Source organism: Ahaetulla prasina, chromosome 9 (assembly GCF_028640845.1).
Source record: "Ahaetulla prasina isolate Xishuangbanna chromosome 9, ASM2864084v1, whole genome shotgun sequence".
Lineage (NCBI taxonomy): Eukaryota > Metazoa > Chordata > Lepidosauria > Squamata > Colubridae > Ahaetulla > Ahaetulla prasina.
The window spans coordinates 19459136-19481146 of NC_080547.1; the positions used below are offsets into that span (position 1 = coordinate 19459136).

The 22011-nt window shown below is 45.1% G+C and overlaps 1 protein-coding gene across 4 annotated transcripts in view; it reads left to right on the forward strand.

Moving 5' to 3' along the window:
• APLP2 (amyloid beta precursor like protein 2) overlaps window positions 1-22011 on the forward strand; it is a 71745-nt gene that overhangs the window by 29672 nt on the left and 20062 nt on the right. For 2 of the 4 annotated variants that reach the window (XM_058194259.1, XM_058194260.1), the window contains exons 2-8: window positions 2743-2916; window positions 5837-5966; window positions 9561-9673; window positions 10892-11079; window positions 13382-13596; window positions 15977-16144; window positions 21014-21144. In XM_058194259.1, coding sequence (XP_058050242.1) covers window positions 2743-2916; window positions 5837-5966; window positions 9561-9673; window positions 10892-11079; window positions 13382-13596; window positions 15977-16144; window positions 21014-21144 — 1119 coding nt within the window. The remainder of the gene's footprint in view (window positions 1-2742; window positions 2917-5836; window positions 5967-9560; window positions 9674-10891; window positions 11080-13381; window positions 13597-15976; window positions 16145-21013; window positions 21145-22011) is intronic. The other 2 variants (XM_058194261.1, XM_058194262.1) reach the window with 1 other exon arrangement.

Here is a 22011-nt window from a genome sequence, read left to right on the forward strand (position 1 = left end):
TTGCCTGGGTCCAGGGACAGCATGAATTGTCAGCCATCTTTTCTGAGGTTTCTTTGCACGGTCATTGCAAAAGACAAATGGAAGCTGCAGAACTCAAATCAGCTAGGAAAGGCAATAATAAGTCTATGGCATAGTTCCTGTGTAATGGCCATTGTTCTGCTGCTGTATCCAGAGGTGGGCTGCTGAGGGTTCGCAGTGGTTCGGGAGAACCTCTAGCTAAGATTCTGCGCAGTTCGGAGAACCCCCAAACCCCACTCCTGGCTGGCCCCACCCACCCCTCCCCTCCCAGGAGTCCCCACATGGCCCGTTTTGGATGCACGTAAGTGCAGGGCGTGCGTGGAGGCTCGGGGAGGGCGAAAAACGGGCCTACTGTAAGTTCAGGAAGGCCTGAAACGGGTTTGTTTCCAGCCTCTGGAGGGCCTCCGGAGCCTGGGGAGTCCGTTTTTTGCCCTCCGGGAGGCTCGAAAAAAACCTCCAGAGCCCGGGGAGGGCAAAAACACCCGTAGTGCAGGAGGCCGACTAGGCCATGGCCACGCCCACCCAGTAACCGGGCAGAGAGCCCCTGGCTGTATCTCCCATGCCTGATAATTTTTCCACTGGGTGGATTTCTTCCTAAGCCTAAAAGCTAAAGTTTATGGATTAAAATGGGAAATTGCTTAAGCAGTTCCCCTAATACACTCCTCAGCATCATGCAAAGTAGAAGAAAAAACATTTCTCTGTACCTTTGAGGTTTCTTCACTTCCTTCTTTTCCTCCAAGGCAATCTGGGACTGTTTTTCTTGAAATGTTAATTCAAGGATATTCTTGGTGGTGTGGGTTAAAAGCAGATTTCTTCTAATTTAAGAAAATTCGTAGGCAGCCTGAGAAGATTTAGCTCTGAGAGTACAAAGCAATTTTTTAAAAAACAACAACAACACACACTGAAGCTTTTAGAGTCATTATCTAAACTGAGATTGATAGTTGACTTACATGTCCCTACATGCATATGGACCCCACCTCTGGTAGGATCCAGCCTTTGGGCCTTGAGTTTGACACCCCGGGTCTAGCATTAGGCTAGAAAGCAGGAGGCCATGAGTTCAAGCCCTACCTTAGCCATGAAAGCCAGTTGGGTGATTTTGATCCTGCCACTCTCTCGCCTGGTAAGAAAACAACCAAGCTCAGAAAGTACTAAATTATCCACATATCTGTAACAGACACCCACTATATACATTTACATGTATAAGTACCAGGGCTGGGCTGCTGGGGGTTCGCAGGGGTTCGGGAGAACCTCTAGCTACGATTCCGTGCAGTTTGGAGAACCCCCAAATCCCATTCCTGGCTGGGCCCGCCTACCCCGCCCCTCTTAGGAGTCCCCACGTGGCCTGTTTTGTATGCAGGTAAGTGCAGGGCGTGTGTGGAGGCTTGGAGAAGGGCGAAAAACATGCTTACCGAAGTTTGGGAAGGGCCTCTGGAGCTTGGGGAGGCCGTTTTTGCCCTCCCGGAGGCTCAAAGAAAGCCTCCGGAGCCTGGGGAGGACAAAAACACCCTCCCCCCCAGTGCAAGGGGCCAATTAGGCCACGCACACACAGCCACGTACGCCCCCTCCAGCTACCGGACAGAGAACCCCTTGCTAAAATTTTTGAAGCCCACCCCTAAGTATATATACATATACATATACATATACATATACATATGCCTATACATATACATATACAGATACAGATATAGATATAGATATAGAAGCTTAGTGGCACTTGACAAGACTGATATTTTTTAATGTGGGTCCAGATTTGTGGGGCACGTCTTTCCGGCCCCAAGTTCAGGTCCATTTGATATTAGCGATTAGTTTCGGCTTTCTGTTTCAGAACCTATACTATGAAATAAAACTGTTGTCCTTTAGAGACGAACCCAGCCTCTCATTACCATTTTAGAACGGGTTCAAAAACGTATTTATTCCCCTCCCCATCCCCAACCTTTTAATGCTACTGTTCGACTGTACTGAATTTTGTGGTTTTTTCGTGTCTTGTTTTATAGTTGTCGTTTTTTAAACGCTGATTTTTATGGAAGCTTCAGCTGTATTGTAATCTGCAGGGAGCCATTAAGGGAGGGAGCAGTGCATAAATCTGTCAAATAGATCTTTGGAATAAATAAATATGCTGGATGCTCAGTTTTGATTGCATGCGTAGTGCTTACAGTAGCCCGATGGCTGAATCGTTCAGAGCAAGAATTTAGCAGTCTATACCAGTGGTGGGTTTCAATTTTTTTTACTACCGGTTCTTTGGGCGTGGCTTGGTGGGTGTGGTGTGGCTTGGTGGGCGTGGCTTGGCGGGCGTGACGGAAAGGTTACTGCAAAATCCCCATTTCCTCCTGATCAGCTGGGACTCGGGAGGCAGAGACTAGATGGGGGCGGGGCCAGTCAGAATTTTTACTACTGGTTCTCCGAATTACTCAAAATTTCCGCTACCGGTTCTCCAAATCTGGTCAGAACCTGCTGAAACCCACCTCTGGTCTGTACTGTACCCAGATCTAAATCTGATTGTGGTGTGAAAGCGCCAAAGATGAGGGCATTAACCTTCATTGTTAAAGGTGGAATAAATCATAGAGCTCACCCTGTCGAATCGCAAGAGGTTGGCTATGAAATGTGAAATCCTTTCCTTGGTTTCGGGAGCGGGATTTGAACTGGCTTTACAATGGCCCGCTCTGTTTAGGCATCCAAGGCAAAGTTGGGTCGCTCGCGAAGGAAACGTTTCTTCTCCTGTTTCAGGCCCTGGCAGCCAACGGTGGCATCGGGTTTGCTGTGGCCGAGCCTCAGATCGCCATGTTTTGTGGAAAGCTGAACATGCACGTGAATATCCAGACTGGGAAGTGGGAGACCGATCCTTCCGGGACAAAAAGCTGCTTTGGAAGGAAGGAAGAGATTCTGCAGTACTGCCAAGAGGTAAACGACTGTGCTTCTGCAACTGGTTTCAGCCAAGAAGCTTCTGACTCAACTCCTACTATTTGGACTTTTTTGCCCTGTGATTCCGAAAGGGCCACTTGAAAACCCTTTTGGTGACATGGACTTAATTCCCAAGCATATGAAAGCATATAGAATAGAAATAGGAATAGAATAGAATAGAATAGAATAGAATAGAATAGAATAGAATAGAATAGAATAGAATAGAATAGAATAGAATAGAATAGAATAGAATAGAATAGATTTTTTATTGGCCAAGTGTGATTGGACACACAAGGAATCTGTCTTAGTGCATATGCTCTCAGTGTACATAAAAGATACCTTCATCAAGGTACAATACTTACAACTCTTAATAATAGTCATAGGGTACAAATTTAACACTTAATGATACAACACTTAATGATAATCATAGGCTAAAAATAAGCAATCAGGAAACAATATCTGTATAAATCTTAAGGATAAAAGCAACAAAGTTACAGTCATAGGTGGAAGGAGATGGGTGATGGGAGCGATGAGAAGATTAATAGTAGTGTAGATTTAGTAAATAGTTTGACAGTGTTGAGGGGATTATTTGTTTAGCAGAGTGATGGCCTTCGGGAAAAAACTGTTCTTGTGTCTAGTTGTTCTGGTTATATAGGAGATAAGACCAGGCTGAGCCAGAGGGAGGGGTCAAATGTGTCATAAGTCATGAGTCCCTTTGCGCCCACAAGGGATCTAAGTCCAGCCCACCATGAATTCCATTGACTCTTTGTCTGCTGGACCATTAATAGTTCAGATTCTTGTAGAGAGTAGTGCAGTGGCCTACAGGTGGAGCTCTTGCCTCATGATCAGGAGGCTGAGAGTTCGATCCTAGGTAGAGGCAGATATTTCATACTCTGGGCATACTGAGAATATATCTGCTGGAAAAAAACAAAACCTCTGCATTGGCAAACAGGAAGGGCATCCGGCCAGTAAACGCTCCGCTCCATTCAGTTGCCCAGATTCCATTCCGCAAGGGATTATGGGGTCGTTAAAAGAGGAAGAGGATTCTTGTAGAGAGTTTAAGCTTGCAATAAATCTTTATCCCCATTTGAACTGTCTGGATCTTGCATCTGTGTCCCCCTTGGCTAGTGATTTCCCCATTTAGTTCAAAAGCGTTGGTGGCTTTATTTATAGCTCTTTGGAAGCATTTGGCAGGACATTTGTTGGGATCTTAGGTCCCCTAGCTTTGGAGGCTACTTAGAGGTAGTTCCTCAACAAGCAGAACAAACAAACAAAAAGCCACAGTTGTTTACGACTGTGTCTTATAACTTTTAAGAGCTTAAAAAGGACCGGCAGATAATGATGGTGTTTTTCTCCCTGTGTTTGACTGGGCTCTTCTCCAGGCATGGCCAGGCCAAGCCCAACAATATACTGTTCTGGTAATGTCAGGCGCAAAACCCGGTCCACATACGAAGGTCCAATTAAATTGATTTATTACTACTGTGTTTTCCCGAAAATAAGACCCTGTCTTATATTTTTTTTTGCCATTAAAAAAAAGACACCAGGTCTTATTTTCAGGGGGGGATGTCGTCCACTGTCTCACCCCACTTGTGTGCGTCGCCCCCGGCCTTCTTTTCATTGTCCGAGGCCTTCAGGAACTTCTTTGGCCGGCAAGGCTTTCTTGAAGGCCTCTGTAGCCGATAACAGAGATCCAGATCGATCCAGAGCTCTGTTATTGGCTACAGAGGCCTTCAGGAAAGCCTTGCCAGCTTCAGAAGAAATGGGCCGAGTTGTGCGAAGCCTGGCTGCAACTGTACCAAGGTAAGAAGTAGTAGGGGAACTCCAATCCTCCCATCCCCACCCTAGCTTAATTTTTACCCATGCACCCGCGGGTGGGGTCTTAATTAGGGCTTATTTGGGGTGGGGGATAGGGCTTATATTGGGTGCATATGTAAATATCAAGCTAGGACTTACTTTTGGAGTAGGTCATATTTTCGGGGAAACAGCCTACTGAACTAAATAGCCTAGGACAGTCGGCGAAACTTTTCGGCACCAAGTGCCAGCCGTGCACGTGCATGCTGGAAACCGGAAGAGCAGAGTATGCCAGCCAGCTGGTCTTCGTGTATGCACATGCGCCAGAACCAGAAGAGCAACAGGTGTTGGCTCGTGTGCCCTGAGAGCAGGGGTGAAATGCTCCCAGTTCGGACTGGATTGCCCGATCTGGTAGCAATGGCGGCGGGTGGTTTGGAGAACTGATAGCAAAAATCCCTCCCCCTCCCGCACAGCTGAGACGTGCGATCATCACAGTGTTGTTGTTTTTTTAACTTAAAAGCATTTTTTTCGACCGAAGAAAAAAATGCTTTTAAAAGTAAAAAGAAAAAGCCTCTGACGATCACGTAGCTCAGCTGGGATCGTCAGAACCTTTAAAAAGCATTTTTTTCTACAAGCTCTTCAGCCAAAGGGGTGGTAGAAAAAATGCTTTTAAAAGTAAAAAAAAAAAAGAAGTTAGCCACGCCCACCCAGTCACATTACCCACCCCCCACCAAGCCACGCCCACAGAACAGGTAGTAACAAATTTTACATTTCACCCATGCCCGAGAGGTTCTATAGGTTTGCTATCAGGGGCCTAAGAAGAGGAGGAATTACTTAACAGCATATGCATAGGAATTTCTCAAAATAACAGTTAACACTTGCTTGGAGTTAGATAATGGAATTCAAGCCTGGATCTAGCCTGCTTGTGACTGCATAGGAATTCTAGGCTGATTCCTTTTTTAACTCCGCCTCCTGCATCCAGCAGTAATGAGATGAAATGACTGGGCAATTATCCTCGAGCTTTATTAAGGCTCTTCCTTTTACTGCTTCTTTTCTTCTTGCAGGAACGGCTCCATTCTTCATTTATTGCCTAGCTTTATTTCATTTCCCATTTTAATTTTAAACTTAGATCTATCCGGACCTCCAGATCACCAATGTGGTTGAAGCTAATGAGCCAGTCAACATTAAAAATTGGTGTAAGAAGGGGAAGAAACAGTGCAAGGGCCATACCTATATTGTGGTACCCTTCAAATGTCTTGGTAAGTTTTTATTTATTTATATCAATCTTTTATGGCCGCCCATCTCACTAGTATGGCACAGGCTGGCTAACAAGAATTAAGGTAAAGGTAAAGGTTCCCCTCGCACATACATGCTAGTCGTTGCCAACTCTAGGGGGCGGTGCTCATCTCCGTTTCAAAGCTGAAGAGCCAGCGCTGTCCGAAGACGTCTCCGTGGTCATGTGGCCGGCATGACTCAATGCCAAAGGCGCACGGGACACTGTTACCTTCCCACCAAGGTGGTCCCTATTTTTTCTATTTGCATTTTTACGTGCTTTCGAAACTGCTAGGTTGGCAGAAGCTGGGACAAGGAACGGGAGCTTACCCTGTTACACGGCAGCACTAGGGATTCGAACCGCTGAGCTGCCGACCTTTCGATCGACAAGCTCAGTGTCTTAGCCCCTGAGCCACCGTATCCCTTTAACAAGAATTAAACCACAACATAAATGCAATATATATTTAAGGAAAAAAATGTCGTTCCAAACCAATTAATACAGAGTAGCTCCTGAAAACAACGAGGTGTACCTGCTTGATTTACCATTCTTATTCTTATTACCGTATATACTCGAATATAAGCCGATCCGAGTATAAGCCGAGGTCCCCAATTTTACCCCAAAAACTGGGGTAAACTGGGGACTCGAGTATAAGCCGAGGGTGGGAAATGAGGCACCTACCGGTTGGGGAAACCCTCCCTCCCTCAGCTGAGAAGGCTGGCGGCTCCCCCGCCCCGCCCTCTCACTGCACCGGCAGGGCTTCAGTCCGGTAAAATGTGAAAAAAAAACGAAAAAAAAACTCGAGTATAAGCCGTATATACTCGAGTATAAGCCGAGGGGCTTAAAAAAAACAAAAAAACTCGAGTATAAGCCGTATAGACCCGAGTATAAGCCGAGGGGACGTTTTTCAGCACAAAAAATGTGCTGAAAAACTCGGCTTATACTCGAGTATATACGGTACTTATTTTTATTGCCAACATTTGTATATATAACCATTGTACCCGCATGATTAGTGCATATTGATCTTTCTAATGGTGTTTCTGCGGAGTTTTGTAACTATGTAAGTACATCATCAGTACTACATCAAATGGGTTTAATTTGTGCTAGCATTGGCAGCTGGCATTAACTACAGTGGGACAGGTTTTTGGTTAACTCTGTGTAGCTGAATATTGCCTGTCACAGAGATAAACCAGGAAAGCATAAAATTGTGTGGTGTGTTGCATTCTTATCCATGAAAAAGTAATAAATAGGACGAGAAGTTTTTTTTAAATGTTAAAGCTTTTTATGTCCAGTATGTCAAAGTTAACTTTTTCTGAGAAAAGGATTATCCCCATTTTTGACAGCTTTATTAAAACCTGACATATTTATTGATGGTTTTCCACAGTACTTGTGGTTTAATGATCTTGGCAGCTGTTTTATGACCACCGCATTTGCTTAACGACTGCTGCAACAACAACAAGATAATAAAATCAGATTGGTCATGTGACCACCCAAATTACGATAGTCATGACTTACGACCAGCGTGGACAGGTTCCATTTAAAGTCGTAAGTCAAGGACAACCGTGGTGCAATTTGTCTCCTCAGCTTTCCTATGCAACTTGGGTGAGTCAGGGGCGGTATTCACTTAATCTTTGCTACCGGTTCGCAAATGTGAGCGCTCTTCGTTTGCACGCGCCACCTCCGCGTATGCGCAGGGCCTTCTGCACATGCGCGGAGTGTCAAAAACGTGGGTAAATGGGACCTGATTATGTCCTGGCAGGTGGGCGGAGCCACCCGCCGCCGCCGCTACCGGTTTGCTCGAACCGGGTAGAACCAACCGAATACAACCACTGGTTATGAGGGTGTGAGTGTATGCATGCAGACGTAATTCCCCAATACTGGATTAGGCATCTCCACCTGCATAACAGAAAGGAGATTATCAACCTGAGCACTTGCTCTCTATCCTTTCCAAGGATATATATTTCCTGTAGGAAACAAACCTCATGTGGGCCATGTATTACGCAGAAGGAACACCAACGGAAGAAATGCTGTTCTTGGGTGCATTGGCAACCTCTAAGAAGAGCGGCCGTGCTGTGGTTTTTGGCGGTTTGAATGCTGGGTTTATGCTCCTAGCAACCCAGCATTCAAGGAACAAAATGTTGCTTCTGAATAGTTTGCAGGTCTAAGGTTTTCCATGTATCTGAATAGAAGAAAAACTGGGTATTTGTTTTAACTGTTCTTTTGGGAAACAATTGCTTGCCTTTTTCAAAGAGAAACGTTTATTGCAATGGTTTCTATCTTGCCTGATCGCATATAAACATTTTCCTTCCTTCCTTCCTTCCTTCCTTCCTTCCTTCCTTCCTTCCTTCCTTCCTTCCTTCCTTCCTTCCTTCCTTCCTTCCTTCCTTCCTTCCTTCCTTTCCCTCTTTCTTTGTCTCTTTCTTTCTGTCTCTTTCTGTCTGTTTTTTCTTTCTCTTTCTCTCTCTCTCTCTGTGTCTCTCTGTCCTTTCTTCCTTGCTTTGTCTCTGTCCCTCCCTCCCTCCCTTCCTTCCTTCCTTCCTTCCTTCCTTCCTTCCTTCCTTCCTTCCTTCCTTCCTTCCTTCCTTCCTCTCTTTCTATTTTTTCTTTCTGTCTCTCTCTCTGTCTTTCTTTCGTTCTATTTCTGTATCTGTCTTTCTTTCTGTTTCTGTATCTGTCTTTTTTCTTTCTTTCTTTCTCTCTGTCTCTCTCTTTCTGTCTCCTTCCTTCCTTCCTTCCTTCCTTCCTTCCTTCCTTCCTTCCTTCCTTCCTTCCTTCCTTCCTTCCTTCCTTCCTTCCTTCCTTCCTTCCTCGAGGGCCAGTTTCCCTAATTTACTGAATGAATGTACGTTGGTACTGTTGTGTTTACGTTCGACAGCTTATCCTATTTAAAGGCCTGGATTACAAAGCCTGATTGGAAATTGAAAATATTTATTTATTTTCTTTAAAGATTTGTAAAAGCCCAACTGAAAATGTTTTGAAAACTGAAAATAGGAAAATAGGAGGAAGAAAGATGAGTTTGGCATGTTTGCCCCCTTGAGTTATTTCTAAAAATAGTAAAGGTGCGATATAAATACATAAATCCCCAGGAAGACTGCAATGGGAATTTTTGCTGAATGTTACCAAAAAGATTTTAAAAAAGGATCGAATCTTTATTTAACGTTTAAACCTCATTACGGAAAGTATATTACTGAGTTTCTAAATAAAATTATATTCTGAATAAAATAAATTCTAGCCTCAAATATTAAATATGGCAATGTTTGGGGTTTTTGGTTTTTTTTTAATAGAAAAACTAAATACCTCACTATCTTAAAATTCATCGTTTTAAAGCGCATATTCAGGTAGCCATTTTGTGTTTGGTCAAAGAGCTGAGGGTTTTAAGTTGCACCTCAGCTAAAACATGCAGCTGAGTTATAGAAATAAAACGACAAAAGTTTTGCCTTCTTTTAACATCCCGATGGGTGTTCAGAAATAACAAGGGTACATTCGCTGAGAATGTATCTTTAGCTGGAGAGCGAAAGGTGAGGTCAGTATTTGTGGCGGAAATCCTGTTAGGGATGCTCTCTCGTATTTATTTATTTTGCAGTGGGCGAGTTTGTCAGTGATGTCCTTTTGGTTCCTGAAAAATGCCGCTTTTTCCACCGGGAGCGGATGGACGTGTGCAAAAGTCACCAATATTGGCACACTGTAGCAAAAGAGGTAAGTTTCGGTACCACAAGCACGCCGACCTCTCTTCCCAGGAGATACAGTGGGTGGCAAAGCTTGAAATTCGGAGTTAGAAATGTGGTCTTCTTTCCTTGGAAAGAAACTGAGCATCAGGTCTGAAAGACGGCTAAAAATAATACGGAGCCTTTTGAAGTGTGAACACAGGTTCAAATCGCCCCCTCTCGCCCCGTTAATAAGCAGAAATTGCTTATTCAGCTGCTAAGTGTCATGTTTGCTGTAGAGCAATTCCGGTTCTCTTCCCATAAGTCTCTCTTGTCGCAAGACGAACTGGAGTCTAACTCTGGTGATGCAATTTTATCTATGCTTTTTGGAAGGAAGAAGTAACTAACAAGTTTGGAATGTTTATATGCCAACCTCCTTCTTGCAGATTTCTAAGTTTCTTTCCAAAACTGTGTTTCCAAAACTGCTAGTGCACATCTCTATATCTTCCTCCCTCCCTCCCTCCCTCCCTCCCTCCGTCCCTCCCTCCCTCCCTCCCTCCCTCCCATCTTCCTTCCTTCCTTGCCTCCCTCCTTCTCATTCCCATCTTCCTTCCTTGCCTCCCTCCTCCTTGTTCCCATCTCCTCCCTCCATCCCTCTTTCTCATTCCTTCCTTCCTCCTCCTTCTTCCCTCCTCCTTCTTCTCATTCCCATCTTCCTCCTCCCTCCCTCCTCCTCCTCCTCCCTCCTCCTCCTTCTCATTCCCACTTTCCTTCCTTTCTTCCTTTCTCCCTCCTCCTTCTCATTCCTTCCTTCCTCCTCCCTCCTTCTCATTTCTATTTCCTTCCTTCCTCCTTCTCATTCTCGTCTTCCTTCCTTCCTTCCTTCCTTCCTTCCTTCCTTCCTTCCTTCCTTCCTTCCTTCCTTCCTTCCTTCCTTCCTTCCTTCCTTCCTTCCTTCCTTCCTCCTCCCTCCCTCCCTCTCATTCCCATCTCCTTCCTCCCTCCTTCTCCTTCTCATCTTCCTTGCCTCCCTCCTTTCCCTCCCTCCCTCCTTCTCCTTCTCATCTTCCATCCATCCATCCATCCACCCACCCACCCACTATTCTACTGTAGGTCTGTCTTAACCTTGGATTTAAATCCTATTCCTTGAGCATCTCTTAATTTCCATTCTTTAGTCAAATCTTCCTCCCCCCCTCACCTTCCTGTGTAGCATCTGGGAATTGAAATCTGGGGAGATTGTTCTCATACTTGGCTTTACTGTTCCCTTTAGGCCTGCTTAACCGAGGGTATGATCTTGCACAGTTATGGGATGTTGCTGCCTTGTGGTGTAGACCAGTTCCACGGTACAGAATACGTCTGTTGCCCTCAGGCCAAAATTGTAGATGAAGCGCTCTCTAAAGAGGAGGAGGAAGATGAGGAAGATGAGGAGGAGGAAGACGACAACGATGGCAACAAAAGGTAGCAACGAACAGGATCAAATACCTGTATTTTATCAACATGGTTTTTCCATGCTGGGTGGGGCAGAAAAGAGAGGTTGAGTTTAATTAAGGGGAAAAAAAATTAGCACAGTCCATTTGCCATTTTTTTCTCCTAGAACAGGGGTCAGCAATTTGCGGCTCTGGAGCCACTTGTGGCTCTTTCACCCCTCGGCTGCGGCTCCCTGTCACTCAAAATACGTGTCACAGATAGGTAAATAGATGATAGATAGATAGATAGATAGATAGATAGATAGATAGATAGATAGAAAGAAATAGATATTATAGATATAGACAGATACTGTGCTAGGAATATCTATTATGATAATATAATTAATATAATATAATATAATATAATATAATATAATATAATATAATATAATATAATATAATATAATATAATATAATATAATATAATATAATATAATATAATATAACATAACAACAGAGTTGGAAGGGACCTTGGAGGCCTTCTAGTCCAACCCCCTGCCCAAGCAGGAAACCCTACACCATCTCAGTCAGATGGTTATCCAACATTTTCTTAAAAATTTCCAGTGTTGGAGCATTCACAACTTCTGCAGGCAAGTCGTTCCACTTATTAATTGTTCTGTCAGGAAATTTCTCCTTAGTGTTCACTAGTTTTATGTTTAACTAATGTTCACTAGTTTTATCCTTGTGTTCATTTGCTGTGTGTTATTCATCTGGAATAAGACCACAGATGTATCTTAACTGAAATAACCATCTAAGGCAGGGGTCAGCAACTCACAGCTCTGGAGCCGCATGTGGCTCTTTCATCCCTCTGCTGCAGCTCCCTGTCGCTCAAAATATGCGTCACAAGCATCAATATACGATACCTGCCGGCATGCGATTTATTGAGCTTTTCAACCCCTGGTAGGCCAACAGTGGACAAATCCAAGAAAAGAAAAGTTTCAGAAGAAAACAGAACGTTTAATTCAACTACACATGCTAGCTTTGTGGCCGCTCAAGAAATAGGCATGGGAAGGGTTTTGTGGCTCCCGGTATTTTCTTTTCTGTGGGAAACGGGTCCAAATGGCTCTTTGAGTGTTTAAGGTTATAGACTCTTGTCCTAGAATAAGGCAACTGGACTCTCCTAAATCAGGAGCATGGTATCTGGAGTACCATGACCATCTTCTTGTTTCAAAATACACCGTTCAGGAAATACGCAATCCAGTCCATTTTATGGGGAAAAAAACAGAGGCTCTTAGAATGTGTTCCCTCTTTGGTATTTCCTAGTATTTCTTTCGAGCATGTTAAAGAAACTGAACGGAAATATACCACCTCTTTGTAGCTGCTAAATATGCACAGGATTCCAATTCATCTTGTAAAATTCCACTTTGACATCATGCTTTAAAAGGTCACTGACTCTAACCTCTAATATAGTGGTTATCGAGTCAACATTTGAACTGAGGTGGCGCAGTGGTTAGAGAGCAGTACTGCAGGCTACTTCAGCTGACTGCTAGCTGCAGTTCGGCAGTTCAGATCTCACCTGCTCAAGGTTGACTCAGCCTTCCATCCTTCCAAGGTCAGTAAAATGAGGATCCAGATAGTTGGGGGCCATAGGCTGACTCTATAAACCGCTTAGAGAGAGCTGTGAAGCACTAAAGTAAAGGTAAAGGTTCCCCTCGCACATATGTGCTAGTCGTTGCCGACTCTAGGGGGCGGTGCTCATCTCCATTTCAAAGCCAAAGAATCAGCGCTGTCCGAAGACGTCTCCGTGGTCATGTGGCCGGCATGACTCAACGCCAAAGTCGCACGGAACGCTGTTACCTTCCCACCAAAGGTGGTCCCTATTTTTTCTACTTGCATTTTTACGTACTTTCGAAACTGCTAGGTTGGCAGAAGCTGGGACAAGTAACTGGAGCTCACCCCGTTACATGGCAGCACTAGGGATTCAAACCGCTGAGCTGTCGACCTTTCGATCGACAAGCTCAACATCCTAACCCCTGAGCCACCGCGCAGCACTACAAAGCAGTATATAAGTCTTAAGTGCTATATTATTATTATTATTATTATTATTATTATTATTATTATTATTATTATTATTATTATTATTATTATTTTAAGTCTTAATTGCTATTGTGGTTGCTATAGGTCAAATAGCAACCGCAATAGCAATTAAGACTTATAATAATAATAATAATAATATTATAATAATAATATAATAGCACTTAAGATCTCCATCCTTGTTTCGCAGTGCATTGAAAGTGCATTTGGGGGGGAAATTGTTGCCTCTTCACATTGGATTCTCCTTCTGCGTCTCCTAGTGAACTGCCCACTGAAGCAGATGCAGATGACTTCACGGTAGGAGTCATGGAGTTGAATGACGACGATGAGGAAGAACAAGAAGAAAACGAAGAAGAAGTGGTAGTAGACCAGGATTATTATTATGATAGCTACAAAGACTACAACGAAGAGCCTCCTTCCCCATCAAGCAAGGAAAGAACGTTCTCCGATAAGGAAATCATGAACGATGTGAAAGGTAATCGGTCCCATTACAGCTTCAATCAGCTTCTGTCTGTCGCAACAATTATCACTGGATCCTTGCGATCCATAAATTGCCTTTCCAGTTTTCCTTCATGGAATGTTTAATTTTCAAGCAGGTCAGCAGATTAAAAATATTGAAGATACTGTATTTTTCGGACTATAAGACGCACCAGAGTATAACACGCACCGAGATTTCGAAAAGGAAAACAAGAAAAATAAATAGTTTTTGGCCTCCGTGCGTCCGGTTTTGCCCTACCCAGCCCCCAGGAAAACTCTGCAGGCCTCCCAAACCCTCTGCACATCCTGTTTTTGCAAAAAATGGGCCCGTTTTTCGCAAAAACGGGATGCACAGAGGGTTTGGGAGGCCTACAGAGTGCCCTTGGGAGCCAGGGAGGGCAAAAACGTGACACGGGGTTTTGGGAGGCCAAAAACGGGCCCATTTTTGGCGAAAACGGGACGCACGGGACGGGATTTCAGGAGGCCAAAAATGGCTGTATTCCATATATAAATCACACCAACATTTCCACCCTCTGGTGTGGTGGGAAGTGCATCTTATACTCGGAAAAGTACAGTAACTCTTTCCTGCTTTGGAGGCAGCTGACTTACAGTTCCTATTCCCAAAAGTACTCATTATCAATTTAGCACAAGCCCCCTTTCCTAGGGCTGCATCGAAATATATATTTGTGCAGCCCCATTTTTGCAGGAACGTGAACAAATTGGTTCTCTGAATAATAGCCCCGATCAAAGTGAGAAGCTTGCTCACATTTTCTCCATGAAAGGAACGCTAGGAAACAAACCGGTCCAATCAATGACACACTTTTAAAGCTAATCTAGCAGGTAGCCGTTGCGCTTCCCAAAGCAATCCATTCAATAGAATGCCATGCTGCTGCTTTTCAACAGATGCTTTTGTTAAAGAACATGTCTACAAAGAACAAAGTCATGCTAAACTGCAACTTGCACGTTTGGCTGTTCTTTTACGGAGATAACTCCTTTTGTTGAGTTTGTCCATTCTCAAAAAACCTGCGGGTAGCTTCAGCTGTTGAGTGAAGCTGAAGTTATTATCCATTTGTGGTGCCAATTAGGGTGCATTTGTTGCACTGCGTAGACTTGTCTTTTAATGGGTTACTCTTTGTCCCTTCCGAATTTCAAATTGTGCTACTGAAGCATTCTTCGCTCAACGTAGCAATTCATTAACTAGACTTTAACCTGCAACACACAAAAAAAGCTGCCTTTTGCTGGCTTAAGTAGCCGTTTTAATAAATGTTCCCTAAAGCCCTTTGAATGCAGTTGAGTTAACACATTGTGACTGGTTCTGGTGATTGAAATAGTCCTTCTGGTTTCTGGGTATCGTGGCATTCAGGTCCCCCAAACCGCATGGGTTTCCCCCCCCTAAAGAAATCATTGCTGGCAGATAGAGGTGGTAAATAATTTTTGGGCATGAGAAACCTACTGTATTTTTCAGAGTATAAGACGCACCTTAGTTTTTGGGGAGGAAAATAAGAAAAAAGCTGATTGGCAGGTGGATCGGCCTCCCGGAATACCCCCAATCAGCTGTTCCCAGAAGTGAATTATAGCAACAGGTTCCTTGGTTGTGAACTCTGTGCCTTGCTTTTTTTTTGCTTTTTTTTCCTGCCTCTGAAACTGTGTTTCAGAAAAATCTTTTTTCTGCCTCGGAAAGCCTCCGAAACAGAACTTCAGAAAAAAAGCCTCTGAAGCTCTTTTTGGGGGCTTTTTTTCCTGAAGCTATGTTTGGGGCTTTTTTTTCTGAAGCTCTATTTGGGGGCTTTGTTTCTGAAGCTCTATTTGGGGGCTTTTTTTCCTGAAGCTCTGTTTGGGGCTTTTTTTCCTGAAGCTCTATTTGGGGGCTTTTTTTCTGAAGCTCTGTTTCTGATGCTTTTTTCAGCCTCTGAAACCTCCGTTTGAGAAGCTGGGCGGGGCTACATTCGGAGTATAAGACACACCCAGATTTTCACCCTCTTTTTTGGGGGGTGGGGCGCAAAAAGGTGCGTCTTATACTCTGAAAAATACGGTAGGTTTCAGAAAGTTAGATGATTGAAGTGGCCCCCAACTTGCTCTTTATTTGAGAATAAATGGGAGATAAATTTTCAGGAAGCATGTCCTCCTGCATAAAAATGCTTTGTGTGGGAACCGAATGGCTACGCTTCTACCCTAAGTTTTTGTGAAGTTAAAAAGCAGGTCAGGTTGAGTGAGAACCAGAGCTAAGTGGAAACCCATCAGGAAGGAAAGAAGGAAGAGATCTTCAGTGCTCCAGGGGAATGTCCACCCGAGATTGACCTAAAGCCAACCGTTGATGTTGAACTAGCTTAGCAAAGCTTTGCTTGCCACCAGCTGATGCTTTAACCATCTCCACACAGCTGTCTGCTCCCAGGAGGCGATGACAGGTCCCTGCCGGGCCGTGATGCCTCGTTGGTACTTCGACATGTACAAGAAAAAGTGCATTCGCTTTATATACGGAGGCTGCGGAGGCAACCGAAACAATTTTGAGTCAGAGGAATATTGTATGGCTGTGTGTAAAAAGATGAGTAAGTTCAGCCTCGCCCCTGGTCCTCTTCGAAGCGAGCTGTCGTCCTTGTCTTGTCTTCTCCTCCTTGACCAGAAGGTCAAAGGAAGAGTGTGTGTAGCTTTGTCTTCTAGATCCCGGTGTTCTGTTCCGCAGTAGTTCCTCCTTTGTCTCTGTGCTGCTTTAGGCTCAGCTTCTGCTCCTGTGGCCAGAGAAGGCCGCCTTGTCTTCCCTCTCCCTCTCTCTTGCGCTGGCTTAGCAAATCCTCTTCTGGATTCTACCAGAGAGGGTGAAAAATTTGGGCTTGGAGGGCTTGTCCCCCCCTGCAGTCCCTTTTCTTGGTGCCTCTTCGTGGGATCCGTGCATCTCTGTAACCTTTTTTTCTTCTACGTTTTATCGCGCAGTAAAGCTTTTCCCTATCGGTCCTTCTGCAAACTCACTCAAGCAGGTCCTGCTTCATATTTCTGAACATATCGAAATATGGTCCACAGTCTGAGGATGATTCTGGGTGATTTTGTCTGAGGTTTGCTTCACCATTTTTACGGACTTTTTTTTTTTTAAGCTTACTGTTACCTACCTGCTTGTTATCGTTACTTGAAGGGGTTTGTGTACTGCTGAAGCCTAAAGGCTTATAAGTGGCGTACATTAGAACATCACCAACAGAATCAAAGGAAAAGGACGCATTAAATATGTAACATATAAATAAGTTTAATGGAAGCAAACTGCATTCACAGCAATCCCATCTCGGATGGTTTCCTCTGGTCGTTATCTTCGGAAGGCAATTGCTGATTTCATGCACTTCCATTTTTACCTTTTTAGACCCTCCCTCCCTCCCAATTTTTCCTTCCTTCCTTTCATCCCAATTTTTCCTTCCTCCCTCCCTCCCAATTTTTTCTTTCCTCCTTCCTCCCTCCCAATTGTTCCTTCCTCCCTCCCTCCCAAATGTTCCTTCCTTCCTTTGCTCCCAATTGTTCGTTCCTTCCTTTCATCCCAATTGTTCCTTCCATCCTTCCTCTCAATTTTTCCTTCCTTCCTTCCTTCCTTCCTTCCTTCCTTCCTTCCTTCTTCCCTCCCTCCCTCCCTTCCTCCCAATTTTTCCTTCCTTCCTTTCCTCCCAATTTTTCCTTCCTTCCTTTCCTCCCAATTGTTCCTTCCTTTCATCCCAATTTTTCCTTCCTCCCTCCATCTCAATTTTTCCTTCCTTCCTCCCAGTTTTTCCTTCCTTTCATCCTAATTTTTCCTTCCTTCCTCCCTCCCTCCCAATTTACTTCCTTCCTTTCCTCCCAATTCTTCCTTCCTTCCTTCCTTCCTTTCATCCATCTCAATTTTTCCTTCCTTCCTTTCTTCCCAATTGTTCCTTCCTTCCTTTCATCCCAATTCTTCCTTCCTCCCTCCCTCCCTCCTCCCAATTGTTCGTTCCTTCCTTCCTCCCAATTTTTCCTTCCTTCCTTTCATCCCAATTGTTCGTTCCTTCCTTTCCTCCCAATTGTTCATTCCTTCCTTTCATCCCATTTTTTCCTCCCTCCCTCCCTCCCAATTTTTCCTTCCTTCCTTTCCTCCCTCCCAACTGTTCCTTTCCTTTCCTCCTGATTGTTCCTTCCTTCCTTCCTCCCTTCCTTCCTTCCTTCCTTCCTCCCTTCCTCCCTCCCTCCCTCCCTCCCTCCCTCCCTCCGGCTGGCACTCTGTACAGCCATAATCCCGTGTACAGAATGGGGTTCTGTGCAAATGCTTTCGATTGGATTGAATTGAAAGCAAGGATGAGATTAAAAACTGTGGCTGTTTTGGAGAAAAAAAATTATCGTTTGTCCCCAAACGATTTGGGGCCACAATCTACAAAAATATCTTAATTTGTGTTCCTGATCACAGAGCGAGAACGCTACTTCTTATGTGCAGGGTGTCTCATTTCCTCTTAGCCCCTTTTTCACATTGGCATGCAAATATTGTGGGTTCAGAGCACCAGGCCAAGATGACCATTTGAGCCCCTCATCCAAATTATTGTCCACAAAGTACCCCGTGCGTTATTGTGAATACAGTGCTCAAACATTTCCTCCGCCTGCAAGCAGATCAATTTGAACAGAATAAGTTGACCTACAAAAAAAAAAAAAAGGAGGGGGGAGTGCAGATTAATCTGTGACATCTGGACTTGTATTGCATCTCTTCTTCCATTAAATTCTAATCCATTACACGGACAGCTAGTCAGGATTTCCTTTCCTTTTTCCCCCCTAAAAGGTAAGCAGCCCATCCCTTTCCCTACGCCTCTCTCTGCAAGGCAACCAGACCAATAGCACCAGCCACTGCTCTTTGCATTCGGATGGCATAAGGAGGCGTGGTGGTGCAGTGGTTAGACTGCAGTACTGCAGGCTGCTTCTGCTGACTGCCGGCTGCCTGCAATTTGGCAGTTTGAATCTCACCAGGCTCAAGGTTGACTCAGCCTTTCACCTTTCCGAGGCAGGTAAAATGAGGGCCTAGATTGTTGGGGGCCATAGGCTGCTTCTGTAAACTGCTTAGAGAGGTCTGTAGAGCACTGTAAACCAGTATATAAGTCTAAATGCTATTGCTAAGTGCTAAACAAGAAAGGGAGGAAGTGGGAAGGAAAGGAAAGGAAGGGAAGGGAAGGCCAGGGTGGCGCAGTGGTTAGACTGCAATACTGCAGGCTACTTCTGCTGCCTGCCGGCTGCCTGCAGTTCGAGTCTCACTGGCTCAAGGTTGACTCAGCCTTCCATCCTTCCGAGGTGGGTAAAATGAGGACCCAGATTGTTGGGGGCAATAGACTGAACTCTGTAAACCGCTTAGAGAGTTTAGAGAGTGTAAAGCGATATATAAGTCTAAGTGCTATTGCTATAAACGTGCACCAGGCAGGAACTTTGATCTTGATGCTGAAGTAGGCTTTCATAATAAACGGGGGGGAAGTGGGGGCTCTCGGCTGGAATCTGAAGAGCCTTGTGGTTCTTAATGCTAATTACCCTGAATTTGAGAGTAATTGAGCGTGCATGACTTCACGCCAGGCGCACCTATTACAAGCGGGCAAAAGGGTAAGGGAATCACACCGAACCTTCCCGGAAGGATGACACCGATTGGCTAGTTGTCATTTAAAAAATAACTTGTCTATGGAGATTCTCAGTCATCCAGGTCATGGTTGTCCCAAAGGTGCTTTTTTCAAGAGGCAACTGGACTTTCTGGTTTTTTCCTTGAAGACGTTTCGCTTCTCATCCAAGAAGTGTTGTGGCTCCAGCCCCTCCCGGGCCTGTCCCCCTGCCAGAGAGTGACTTAGAGAGCGAGGAGGAAGGGTCGTCAGGGCTCCCTGCTGCAGGGCCGGCTTCCCTGGCTCAGTTCCAGGAGCCAGAGGCAGGCCAGGTGGAAGAGGTGATGAGGCCTCTGTCTCCTGTATCTCCCCCTGCCCAGGAAACGCTTCCAGACCCAGCTGAGGACAATCAGTCCTGGTTAGACCCCAGGTTTCGTAGACAAGAGAGGTGGGAACGACAGAAGCAGGGTTGGGGCAGGCCTAGAAAGTGCTGAGTCACGGAGCCACACCCCACAGGGTATAAAAGCAGGAGGGGCTGCTATACTGCTTCGTGACGAACAAATCAAACTGCCTAGAGAGAACTTGAGCTGAAGTGCTGTTTATTCCTGATTTCCTGGTTGACACGCCGGCATCAAGAAAGATAACAGAAAAACCTTGGCAGACGCTCACTGGGTAGCTGCCAGAGCTGATAGCTGCTGTGGACTCAATTTCCGGCTAATTGAGTCATTTTCTCGTGCTTCCCAGACTGAGGTGGGGGGACAGAACAAGAAGCTTCTTCAGCTGCAAAAGAAAAAACAATAACAACCAGAAAGTCCAGTTGCTTCTTGAAGAAAGCACTTTTGGGAGAAAAACAACCCAACAACCTTGTTCTGCCTTCTTTTGCCTTGCTGCACCACCTTTGTTTGTGCCCGTGTGTGTGTGTGTGTGTGTGTTAGTCCACCATCACCCCGGTAAGGCTTGTTCGGAACAAGCAAAGCCCGAAATGCCAAATTTTGTGAGGATCGAGCTGTCAGAACAAATCCAGCCCTTTCATTTCCTTTTGAGGATGAGGCGGGCGGGATGTTTTTCTATTGGCTACCCTGTGCGTTTGCAGTCCTTAGCAGGGCCCATCTAGGGGGGGGAAGCAAGAGGGCTGCCTTGTCAGCAATCCTTACCGTTAACTGATCCATCTTTGAGATTGACCACCATTGGAGAGCGAGAAAGATCTAAGGGACACCCCTCTCTCTCTCCCCCCCCTCCAGAAAGCGCATTTAGCTTGCAACTTAATGGGCTTTCACAAAACTGGCAGATGATTGGCTTGAGATCCAAAGAGGAAGGTTGGAAGGTTTTTCTCAGATTATAGGCAGTCCTCGACTTAACGACTTCAGTTGAGCCCAGCAAGAGGCATTTACCGATGGGACTTCTGCTCCCTTTTACGACTTTTCTTGCCGCCGTTGTTAAGCAAATCGCGGCGGCAGTTCAGTTTGAGGGTTAAGCGGGTCTGGCTTTCCCGTTGAGGTTGCGAAAGGGGAACCCCGCGACCCGTCCTAAGTATGAGTTGGTTGCCAAGGGTGGGAATTTTGATCGCCTGACCCACGGGGATGCTGCAGCGGTTGTAAGTGTGAAAAATGGTCACGAGTCACTTTTTTTTAACAGTACCGTTGTAACTTCGGTCACTGTTGTAAGTCGAGAACTGCCTGTAGTGGGAATCTTGGCCCTCTCGACCAAGCTATAGCAGAAGCAACTCCAGAAATGAGAACGAGTGACCTAGCGCAGGGGGTCTCCAACCTTGGCCACTTTAAGACTTGTGGACTTCAACTCCCAGAGTTCCTCAGCCCGCAAAGCTTTAAAGTTGAGACCCCTGAGCCCCTCCCTTTCGTCCTCTTCTAGTTCCTCCAACGCCTCTGCCTACCGATGACGTCGACGTCTACTTCGAAACACCCGCCGATGACAACGAACACGCCCGTTTCCAGAAAGCCAAAGAACAGCTGGAGATTCGACATCGTAACCGCATGGATCGGGTGAGTCCTCAGCTCTCGTCTTGTCATTTGACTCCTTGGCCGCCCTCAATCCCTTGCCGCATTCTTGCCATCGATTTCATTTGTGGGTTTTTTTTAGTGGAGCCGATTATTTTTTTTAAAATTTACATTTATATCCCGCCCTTCTCCGAAGACTCAGGGCGGCTTACATTGTGTAAGATTTTAAAAGAAAAAACAATTTTCTTTTTTGCTGGGCTGGGACTTTTTTTTTTGGATGTTCTTTAGCAGTAAAAGCCACAAACTTCCTAAGCTGGTTTGCAAGCTTAAATTTATCCCTCTGACTCGGTTTTGTGAAACGTGCTTTAGAAATTCTATGGGGGGAAAAAAGGGTATTTGGATACTGAAATGGAGTTGCCACACTTCTTGTTAGTTGCGAAGTCGTGTCCGACCCATCGCGATCCCATGGACAACGTTCCTCTAGGCCTTCCTGTCCTCTACCATCCTCTGGAGTCCATTTAAGCTCATGCCTGCTGCTTCAGTGACTCCATCCAGCCATCTCGTTCTCTGTCGTCCCCTTCTTCTTCTTTTGCCCTCCATCGTTCCCAGCATTAGACTCTTCTCCAGTGGGTCCTTCCTTCTCATTAGATGGCCAAAATATTTTCTTCATGGATTAGTGCCTTGTCGTGGCAAAGGGGCTTGCGTAGCTCAATGAAGCGGTGAGCGATGCCATGCAGGGCCACCTAAGACGGACGGGTCATAGCAGAGAGCTCTGACAAAACGTGATCCACTGGAGAAGGAAATGGCAACCCACTTCGGTATCTTTACAATGAAAAGCCCCCTGGACATTTGCCACACTACACGGTCGTTATTCAAGCAGTGAATAGAATTCAAGCGGTGTGGCTCAGGCTG